Source organism: Microcebus murinus, chromosome 16 (assembly GCF_040939455.1).
Source record: "Microcebus murinus isolate Inina chromosome 16, M.murinus_Inina_mat1.0, whole genome shotgun sequence".
Classification (NCBI taxonomy): domain Eukaryota; kingdom Metazoa; phylum Chordata; class Mammalia; order Primates; family Cheirogaleidae; genus Microcebus; species Microcebus murinus.
The window spans coordinates 40575764-40587169 of NC_134119.1; the positions used below are offsets into that span (position 1 = coordinate 40575764).

General features: G+C 44.2%; 1 protein-coding gene across 1 annotated transcript in view; it reads left to right on the forward strand.

The window, feature by feature from the left end:
* The window catches only part of STK4 (serine/threonine kinase 4), a 90274-nt gene extending 80144 nt beyond the window's left edge, over nucleotides 1-10130 (forward strand). The window contains exon 11 of the mRNA XM_012780476.2: nucleotides 6266-10130. Within this exon, the coding sequence (XP_012635930.1) occupies nucleotides 6266-6424 (159 nt within the window). The 3' untranslated portion in view covers nucleotides 6425-10130. The remainder of the gene's footprint in view (nucleotides 1-6265) is intronic.
* The last annotated feature ends 1276 nt before the right edge of the window (nucleotides 10131-11406 follow it).

Below are 11406 nucleotides of genomic sequence, written 5' to 3' on the forward strand. Positions count from 1 at the left end.
TCTTAAAGTCACTCATCACCACTAGTGGTATTTTTTGAATGTGAGGGCCGTCTGACATATTTAATGTCACCTAAATTCACAGTTCTTCCAGGCATCCACATTTTCACTTACATGGCCCCATTTCCAGAAGCCCTTCAGCTTTCTTCCAATTCCTTGTCTCTTCCAATTCCGTGTTGTATCACTTTGGTTAAATTACTTGCCTACTCTTATCCCCATTGACCTCATAAGAGGAGGATAATAATAATAATTACCTTACAGATTGATTAAATAAACTAGTGCAGGTAAAACACTTAGTTTAGCACCTAACACACGGCAAATACTGAAGTAATTAGCATACTTCTTCCATGTCTATATGTAGAATCCAAGAGTGTGACAGCATTGTATCCTGCTGAATGCAGGCTACAATGAGGCTGAATTTTAGACTTAAAAAGGTCAACTTTAAGATAAAACACATTTCCAGAGGCCACATGTTTTCAGAGAAATCTCATCTATGCTCATGTTGTTGCCTTTACTTGCTCTGATGTCCTTTGACAGGCCTGCGACATCGTCGGCCTGGGTAAAAGGCAATGGTGAGTGAAGTCTAGGTGTTTATTAGATAATAGTGGGTGAGTGCGACCACAGAACATCAGCAGTGTTACTGATGTTGGCAGGAGTCTTTCAGACTAGAGCCCATCCCTTTCCATTTACCCAAGACCGATGTGTTGATTAGCCTTCAAGTGGTCAGGAAATTCTAAATAGCTGTGATTAAGAGGCTTATTTTAGTTTCTCCCTCCTTGTGTGACCTCTCCCAGAAAAAGAGTCAGAAATCCTTGTGCTTGGTCTGTTCCCTTTAGCATAATCCACCTTAAGTAATGAGGCTGTGGCTCTAGGGTTGGCATTTATTTCATCTTGTCCGGAAGGATCGTGTCTGTTAATTTTCTGATGATCTCATTCTTCTCAAAGTGCAGTTTCTTATAGTGGGAATTATTTTTTGTCTGAATAAAAAATTAAAATGGGGGCCGGGCACGGTGGCTCACGCCTGTAATCCTAGCTCTCTGGGAGGCTGAGAGGGGCAGATTGCTCAAGGTCAGGAGTTGGAAACCAGCCTGAGCAAGAGCAAGACCCCATCTCTACTATAAATAGAAAGAAATTAATTGGCCAACTAATATATATAGAAAAAATTAGCCGGGCATGGTGGCGCATGCCTGTAGTCCCAGCTACTCGGGAGGCTGAGGCAGGAGGATTGCCTGAGCCCAGGAGTTTGAGGTTGCTGTGAGCTAGGCTAACACCACGGCACTCACTCTGGCCTGGGCAACAAAGTGAGACTGTGTCTCAAAAAAAAAAAAAAATTAAAATGGGCATGCCTTTAGAGATGACTGACCCAGGACTAGAGATCTGCTTCTTATCAGTCAGCATGAAACAAGCCTGGCGCAGCACCTGTAATCCTAGTACTTTGGAAAGCTGAGGTGGGAGGATTGTTTGAGGCCAGAAGTTTGAGACCAGCCTGAGCAAGAGCGATACCCCATCTTTACAAACAATGAGCTGAGCATGGTGGTGCACGCCTGTAGTGCCAGCTACTTGAAAGGCTGAGATCGCTTGAGCCCAGGAGCTTGAGGTTGCAGTGAGCTATAATCCACTGAACTCTAGCTGGAGCAACAGAGTAAGAGTGAGAACTTGTCTCAAAAAAAAAAAAAAAAGAAAGAAAAGACATTTTCATTAGGTGAGCAGAGGTTTCTTTTGATTTCAAAAGAATGTTGGTGGGAATCACCTTTAAGTTTAAAGGTCCCTTGAGAGCAGAACTTACTTCCTGTTCTATACCGGGTCCTCTCAGCACCTACCCTGTTGCACATGGTGCTGCTCAGTGTGAGCTCGCTCCATTGGTTTCGGTGGCTTTCATTATTACTTGACTAGAAATGAAGGGCAATTTATTCATTTCTTCAACCAGTATTATGATTAGCAGAGTGAACAAGAGAGACAAGGTCACTCCACGATAGAATTTATTGTCTAGTAAGAGAGATGACAAGTAAAAGAAGGTAAAAATAATAGGTAAAAATAATTATAAGGTGCACGATTTGGGGGGAAGGAAATAAATAAGGGACTGAGATAGTAATGGAGAAGAGGCAACCTTTCTGGATAAGATTGTCAGAAAAGGCTTGCATCCTCCAAGGAGTTGTCATCTGAGCTAACACCTAAAGAATAAGGAAGAACTGGGCCTGAGCTATGAAGGCGAAAGGATCGTTAACTCCTTAGATCACTGAGGCCAGAAAATGTGTGGCTTGTTTGAGGGTCTGAAATAAAGTGTGGCTGGAGGGTCCCCAGCACAGTGGACAGCTGTAGGCCATGAAGTTGGAGGGGGGTGGGGGCTGGCTCTGGTAGTCTCTGGTGAGTTGGATTTGATTCTAAGTGCAGTTGGAAGCATAGGGTGATGTGATTGGATTCATTTGTGTATTTTTAATTATGTTTGTTGCTGTGAGTTGATGGTGGCCTGGAATGAGGTAGATGGAGGTGGAAAAAAAGTGGTTGGGTTTGAGTGGTGCCAGTATTTCAGAGATAAGATCGATAGGACTGCTGGTGAAGGAAAGGGAAGGGTCGGGGTGATTCTGAGCACCTGGAAGGATGGTGGCACTGGTGCATTCCTAAGATGCGAAGACGTTTGGGGCTGAGGGAGAGATGGGGCTCAAGAGTTTTGCTTTGGCTGTGTTAAGTTGCAGATTCCATGAGATAATCAGGGGCTGAGATGATCTAGTAGCATCTGACTTGGATGTATGAATCTGGAGTTCAGAGAATTCTGGGCTAGAGATATAAATGTGGGACTCTCGGTGTAGAGAGGACGTTTAATCCTAGGGGATAGATGAGATACTAAATGGTGATATTTCCCTTGCCTAGTGAACATAGCTCAAGCTACCTGCATGGCTAGTTTGAGAATTTGCTTCTTTGGGATGCTGGCTGTTGCAAAACTGTAGAACCACAGTTTACTGCAAGATACCATTTGAAACTTATTTATGCTACCAAGGACCAGGAAGGTGAAATGCTATACTTGGCGCCATAAAACCATCGTCTGAGCTTGATTTTCACAAAAATCCATATCTGGATGGTGTGACCGAGTCATCAGCAGTGCCTTGCTGGCTGTGTTCTAATAGGTCAGGTGTAACTTAAGCCCCAAAGGCCTTATGGAAACCGTAAATTAGTCTGAAGGTGGCTGAGATAAAGCAAGGGCAAATGTTGCCCCCGGATTAGAATCAAGGACAGCAAAGCTGCCTAGAAATTGGAACCCTGGAAGAAGCCTTGGACCAGAGACAGGCAGCAGTTACTTTTGTGAGAATTTTACTAACAGATAAACAAGAAGGAAGATGTAGGATCATACTTTTCAAATTTGAGATTTATAAGAAATACCTGAATAGCTGCTTTGAGTCCTATGCCTCGCCTCCAGGGAGTCTGAGTATCTTCTGGTGGGGGCTCAGGAGTCTGTGTTTGTAATAAGTGATTCTGATGTAGTGATCCATAGATCCTATACCGAGAAACATCGAGTCTGGAAAACCCTCTAAAATCATCCAGTCAGCCCTCTCTTACACATGGGGAAGTTGAGGTCTAAGTAGGGAGAAGGGGCTTGCCCAAAGTTGCAGATGAGTTAGAAAGCTGTTGCAATTCCAGTAACTTAGTTTACTTTTCATCCTAATGGGTGAATGAAAAGCAAGTCTGCCCTCTCAATTGTTAGCTCCCCTGCCTTCACTCTGTTTTTCCTTCCCCCTCCCCAAAGCACCTTCTAATATAAGAATAATTTACTAATTTACTGTGTTTATTGTTATTTTCCTGGCCTCACTAAAATATAAGCTTCACAAGGGCAATGATTTTTGTTTCGTTTTTTTCACTGAAGTATCTTTTGTGTCTCAAACAGTGCCTGACCCATAGTAGGTGTTCAATGAATATTTGATAAATAAATGGATGGAAAATATTTTGTTAATCTGTATATAAGTTAATGGGCTTTGTGGGAAGCGCCAGCCTTTGGGCATTGCTAGCATGAAATCAAGTAGAATATTTTCTTTTTTATTTGCTTGATTCTAGCTTGAATCAGAGGTTATAAGAGCAGCTTGTTTATGGAAGATTAGGGACTTATCAATAATGTCAACAATAACAATGACATGAATAACAGCAACAATAGCAAGAGTGGTAACTACCATTTATGGAATGCTTACATGAATCTGCCCAACACATTACTAAACGAAGTTCTGAGCTCAGAACATCACACCCGTTGTCTCATCTAAGCCTCAGTACAGCCCAGGAGTGGAGGAACTACTATTGTCTGTTTTCCAGAGGAGAAAACTGAAGCTCAAGCGGTAAAGTTACTGTTCAAGTGGTACACAGCCAGTACAGATTTAGGATCTGAGATCCCAAAGATTAAGTTCTTACCTACCAGTAACATTCAGTATTAGGTTTGGGAGTTCTCTCTTTGGAAAAGGAATTGAAATGCTAAAGACTAGGCAAGCTGAGCGCTCTTTGGGGTGTCCCTGGGCCAAGAACACCAACCTCTAAGGTGGTATAAAACCACAGCCTGGCAAGGAAGGTACATTTTTTTTAGCCCAACTTTCCAGCATTTCCCCACATTCTCAAGTCTTTCCATTCTCACATTACAAAGAACCTTTCATCTTGAACTATTAGGCTTTTTCACTTCTCAGACAAGCTCTCGGAAGCAGGCCAAGGAAAATTCCTGTGGTGACAGGTCACTAAACCATTTCTTGGGAGGCCACTGTAGCACTTCACACCCTATCCCCAAAAGAAAGGGTGGACAGAAAGAGGTTCCTTCACCCACCTTCTGTACCACTTTCCTGTTGAGGCCTCGGGAGGGGCTACGGATGGTGATTTTCTAAATATGGGCACAGCAGACCACTTGTAAGACTTGGGGGAGCCTTTGAGTTCTTGAAACACTGTACCTATTAAACCGGTTGAAGTTTCGCCCACCCGATGTGGATAATGTCAGCATTCATTCCCACCCCACCAGCCAAGACTGGCCGTGCTTGGGATCTACACGTGCGGCAGCAGAGCCACTTGCCCCACAGCTACAGACACAGGTTGGACACGGGGGCACTCCTGGGCTTTAGTGAAGAGAGAGGCTATGATACCCACTGCCATCCTTAAGTCCACACTGCACCAGGCACCATGCTAAGATCCCCACAGCACGGTCTCCTTTGATTCTTATAATACACGTGATGCAGCACTGCTGCCCCCTTTCTATAGATGCGGAAGGCCTGGAGAGATTGGTAAAATAACTTACCAGAATCTCATGACATTTAACAGGCAGAGCCATGTTTTAAACATAAGTTTAGTTCTAAAACTTTGCTAGTCTGCTCTTCTGTAATACTGGCTAAGAGCATGGAGCCACACTGCCTGAGTTTGCGTCTTGACTCTGCCACTTACTAGCCAGGAGACCAGGGACAGGTTACTTAGCCACCCTCTTCCTTGGCCTGTTCATCGGTAATGTGGAGATAATGTCTTCATATCATAGGGTTGTTGCGAAGATTAAATGAATCAGTGTATGTAGAGCACTTAGTGTCTGGCACATAGAAAGCACTATATAAGTGCTGGCCATGAGTATTAATTTATATATCAAGTCCTTTTTTCCTCTGGGTGATGGAAACTTAATCTCAGAAGTTTCAGGGTTTCTCCAACTACCCACCTCCTCCCCTCACCTCTACCATGGGTTGTGTCTGTATTCCCAAGAGGCTTAGAGTGGTGCCTGGCATATAATTAGCCCCCAGTGTTAGTGGTGATTAGCATGATAGTGCCAAGGCAGTGAGGGTGTGGAAAGGCAGGGGATGGGGGAGAGCATCTGATCCTTAGTCAGCATCCATCCTCCGTGGTGTGGTGTCCTGAAAGAGAGATGGCCACTGTCCAGGCTCTTGCCTTTATGAGTAGGACAAGAACTGGGAGGCAGCCATTATTTTATATATAGCAAGTTACTGTTATTTTAATGTCCTAACAATCTATGTTTAATTAATTTAAAAGATAGGGGAGGTGAAAGTGTTATTCATTAAGGTTCTGGTCAGAGCTCATTAAATCAGAGGTTAGCACTTAGAACTCTTCCAGGAATAAATTGTGTAGGAAAGCTTTGAGGTGTGCTGTTCATTAGAAGGAATTGTCACTTTCCAACCACTGCCACCCCACATGCGGTCCAACCACACTGCCCTCCTCTGTCTCCCTTCCCTTTGGGTGCCTGGGAGGCCCGGGCTTCTCTGCTGTGCTGCCCCCAGCCTTGGCTTTGTCGTGACTGTCCTTTCCACTTCTCTTCTAGCTTAAGAGTTGGACAGTGGAGGACCTTCAGAAGAGGCTCTTGGCCCTAGACCCCATGATGGAGCAGGAGATTGAAGAGATCCGGCAGAAGTACCAGTCCAAGCGGCAGCCGATCCTGGATGCCATCGAGGCTAAGAAGAGGCGGCAGCAGAACTTCTAAGCAAGGCCAGGCCGGGCTGCCCCCAGGCCTTTGGTGAATTCGGGATCGCACGCCTCACGCCTGTTAGCCAGCACTTCTGCTCTGTTGTTTCTCCACAGCACCTTTGTGAACTCAGGAACATGCGCCAGTGGGAAGGGCTACCTTGATGGCCAGCATGCCGCCGTGATGTAGTTATGTTGGTCAGGTGCATTACTTCAAAGGATTCATATTGGCGCTTTTAACTCAGAGTTTTAAACCCCAGGAACCAGAGACTCCTAGTTGAGTGATAGCTGGGAAAGTTTTACATTGTCTTTTTGTGTTTATTCTCCCAATAGCTTTCGATTGTTCTTTCTGGAAGACTTTTTAAAAATATATAAATATGCATATATATATAAATTATAAATAGATTCCCCACTCAGTGTGGTGGCATCTTTGTACAGGTACAGTTTGAAACAATTTGCCTCTTTTCCATAAGATTATGGTACTGTGGAACATGAGGGCAGAGGACACCGTGAGGCTGTTAGGGAGTCACTGAGTCCCAGGAGCCAACCTCACCCTTTGCAAGGCTGCAATTAAAAATTAGGTCCTTTCACCATGGGTTCAGCCTTGTATGGTCACCACCGGCTTCTGGAGCTGGTGATGTCCAAGGGCAAGCTTCAAGTTCGTGTTTACTCTTTGAGTCCCAGGAGAAGCCTGGCATCCTCTCTGCAATTGGCCTTTGCTGTTTCTGCGCCTTTCATTCATCTGCACTCGCCCAGTGCCTTAAGAGGAGACATGACCCAGTGGGGGGACAGGCCTACCAGGAGCTCTCAGCAAACACGGGGCTGTTCTCCGTGCACAAAAGGGAAAGGGTTTTGACACTCTCATTGTTCATGTGCAAATCACACACGTGGCATTTTGCTCCTTATTCCTTACAGAGTGGGGTAGAGGGCATTGCTTTTGTGACCCACATTCAAACCTGTGACTATTTTCTTTTACTGCTAAGGGGTCTGGAAAGGATAAATGAAACTCAGACTAAGATTTGTTCCCCAGGAGGCTCAGTCTAGACACAGCGTGTCAGAGCTGGAAAGGACCATAGAAATCATCTGGCCTAACCCTCTTGTGTGATTAGGAAAACAGGCTTAGAGAGGGCAACTGACGTGGCCCAAATCACAGAGCCAGTTCGAGTAAGAGCTGGGACTAGAACTCAGAGTCTTCAGTCCTGGGCCAGTGAGCCAAGCAGCCTCTTCTCTGAGGGAAGAGACTGTGTCAGTTTTGGTCCAGTCATCCAGAGAACCTGCTGACAGAAACTTGCTCTTGCCTCTTCAGTGAGTGACCTGGCTGTGAAGAATTTCCTCAGAGGTTCCAGATCATTCGGTCCCAGCATAGCCATGAGCCTTGTGGCATCTGCCAGATAGTAGACTGGCACTCATGGAGGCAGATTTAGGACCTGAAGCAGATCAGAGGGCTTTGCAAAAAGACAGCACCAGGCCATCCTCCTGCAACTTTGGCTCAAGGTCACATGGCATTTAGTCACATAGCAAAGTTGTGTGACACTTGGGAAAGATGAATATTTGTTTATTTTCTCCTAATATCTCTTTCCCTCAGCTAGGGGAGCCATGACTGGGTTGCACCTTAGGACACTGTAAATTGACTCCATAATTGCTTTTGCTCCCTAAGCCTAGGAATCAATGGAAAGGCAGGGAATGTTCCTTTTCTGTGGCCAGATTCTGTTCTTTGCAATTAAAGCAAGTTTTAAAAAAAATACAAGAGGCAGTTGTTGGTTTTTAGGGCTTGGCCACTGAAGTAGTCGTGTGACAGATACAGAAAATAGAGGATAATTTGAGGATCTTGCTGGAATAATAAAGGGTAGCTACTATTTGCTTACCACCTATTATACACCTAGCACTGAGCGAGGTAGGGTCCAAATTTAACAATAACCCCGTGAGTTACGTACTTCATCTCCATTTCACAGATGGAGAAATGGGTTCAGAGGGAAAGATTCCTTCCTGAGGCAGAATAAAGTGACCACTTTTTCTTGCATAGACTAATAACTCTAACTGGGCATTTTTAGGTTGCAAAACAGCTGAATTAATAGTCAAATCTGACAGCCAAGTTAGAGTTTTAAAAACCAAATCATTAAGCATGCATACCCTCATGCCATTTGCTGTACTAATTAATAGTTCTGTCTCAGTCTCTTTCTTTTTTAAACAAAGAACTTAGCCATTGGCCAGACAGGGAAGAGAAAGCCCACTTTCTCCCTCCCTAAGCTAGATCCAAGTAAAAGAAAGTTCAGTTTTTCCCCGTAAATATTCTTGGACCATAAACCTTGATCCAGAGTTTATTTTGTTTCAAGCATGCGTGCACCTAATGTGCTGGTCCAACAAAGTCTGTTGCTCGCCAGTCTAGCTAGACAGAGCCCTTTTGCTTAGATCAGAGAAGTTTCCTGACAAGGTGTGTTTGTTTTCTAGTGACTAAAAGGCAGAGGAGCAAGTCCTAGTAATATTTTTCTTGAATACTGAATTCAAGATAGATCAGCTTGCTTTCACTGAGCTCTGAGCTTCAGTCATTGTCTGAGCCTCCCCTCAAGCTTCCGGGGAACTCTGAGACTCTCCATTGTTCTCTGCTTCGAAGAAGTGATGCCCTAATTGTGTCTTTAAAAAAATCCATTCATGTGAAGCAACTGAAGAACTGCAGCCTTGACTCCTTGAGACTATAGATCTTGATTCAGGAAACATTCTTTCTTTCTTTTTTTTTTTTCCCCCACTACTGGCCATAACAGATTGCCTTAGGAAACATTTATTGAGCACCTACCAGATAACAGAAATTTATTATACCATTTAAAAGTCTGTAGCTCTTTTCAATATCAGGAATGAGAGAGGTGATATCACTGTAGATCCTATGGGTATTAAAAAGCTAATAACAATATTATGAACAACTTTATGCTTAAAATTTCAACATAAATGAAATGGACAATTCCTTAAAAAATACAAAGTACCAAAGCTCACTCAAGAAGAAAGAGATAATCCGAATAGCCCTTTATCTGTTGAAACTTAATAGCTCTGGGAGATACAGGTATTATTGTCCTCACTTTACAGATGAGGAAACTGAGGCTCAGAGAGGTAAAGACTGTTGCTCAAGGTCATGTGGCCTAGAATACAGCAGGGCCAGGATTCAAGTCCAGGTCTTCTGATTCTTATTCCAGTGTCCTTTCTAGCATACCATGTTGCCTCTAAAGATTGCAGCTCCTCATTTACTAGAAAATTGTTCCTGCCCAATCCACACCTCCACCCCGCCCCACCCTTTCTTAAGCACTGTGTTTGTGTTTTCATCAGGATCATTATATTCATTGTCTTTGGAACACATGTTCTTGTTTGTGTTTGGAAAAAGAATCTCTTCCACCAGCTTGCACTCGGACCAACTTGGAAAAAACAAAAGCTTAAATACTGTTGCTGATGTACAGTTAAAAATGTGAAGTTTGTAGCTTTAACTTTTTGTAACAAAAACTAATAGCACTGGCTTATGCGCTGACTTGAAATGCTATTTTGTAAGATTGGGATGTAAATAATCAGTTGAGGTCAGCAGTTTGTATATGTATGAGACATAGCTTCCTCCATTGCCCCCCTCCTTTTTCTTTTTTTTTAAGGTTTGAGATGCTTCCTGTGTGCTTTTATGTTAGAATTGTTCTCCTTCCTTCCTCCTCTTATACCTTGTCACCTGTTTTAAATAAACTGTCCTTTGGACCATAGACTATTCCCTTTTGAAACATGAGATTCTCCATATATAGCCTGGATAATGGTGCTGGGAACTATCTTCATGACATGACTGTGTGGTGTGTTTATTCTAAGGCCCCATGCCTGGAAGAGGTAGGTCAACTTTTGCTGGGCACCTACTGTGTGCCTGGCACTCAGTTCGTTGTCAGGGACTTAAAGATGAACCAGACACGGTTCTTACAGAGCAGCTGGGGAGTCAGCCAAGCACAGAAGCACACAATATTGGAAATACTGTGAGACAAGGAAGTACACAGGCTGTGCACACATGCAGGAGGGAGTGACAGTCATTTCTGCTGCGGTATCCAAGAAAGCTCTTCTGGAGGAGGTAATACATCCTAAAACTTGGAAAATGAGGAAGAGATGGCCGGGTTAGTAAAGTGTAGGCAGTGAAGGACAGAAGATATCCCGGACAAAAGTCTCAGCCTGTTCAAAGGGTCTGGTGTGAGAGTCTACGTAGAGCACCTTGGAAGCCTTTATCCCTATCTGCTGTTGCGTGAAGCCAGACCAGGCACGGCCCAGCAATGGGGAGCAGGGTGGGTGGGGACAGCAGGGTCCTGCCCTTGTACGTCCCATTTTTACCCAGAATAATCTTACGGTTTGACCATGGGTTCTCTAAGTCTTAATAGTTTACCTCACAGCAGGGAGGGAACAGAGTTACACTGAAAAGTAAGTGCAGGTATCTTGAATCAAGTTGCTCTACAATTTTTAATACAGTCAATAGTCTGTATAACTGTCATGTAAATTCTGCCAGCTTTTCTTTTCTTTTTCTTTTTTCTTTTTTTTTTTTGAGACAGAGTCTTACTCTGTTGCCCAGGCTAGAGTGCTGTGGCGTCAGCCTAGCTCATAGCAACCTCAATCTCCAGGGCTCAAGTGATCCTCCTGCCTCAGCCTCCCGAGTAGCTGGGACTACAGGCATGCGCCACCACGCCCTGCTAATTTTTCTATTTTTGGTAGAGATGTGGTCTCGCTCTTGATCAGGCTGGTCTCAAACTCCTGAGCTCAAATGATTCACCCGCCTCAGCCTCCCAGAGTGCTAGGATTACAGGTGTGAGCCACGGTGCCCGGCCTCTGCCAGCTTTTCTGGGAGTGGGCTGTTGTGTGTGTTTCTTGTTACCTAATTTACTCACCTCACTCCCTGAAATACTTAGTGTACCTTTCTAACCCTTGCCAGGGTTGATGACAGATGTTCCCTGTTGGTCGGAGTGAAAATCTATGGCCAGAAGGTGGCGAGAAGGAGGGATAAAGTAAATT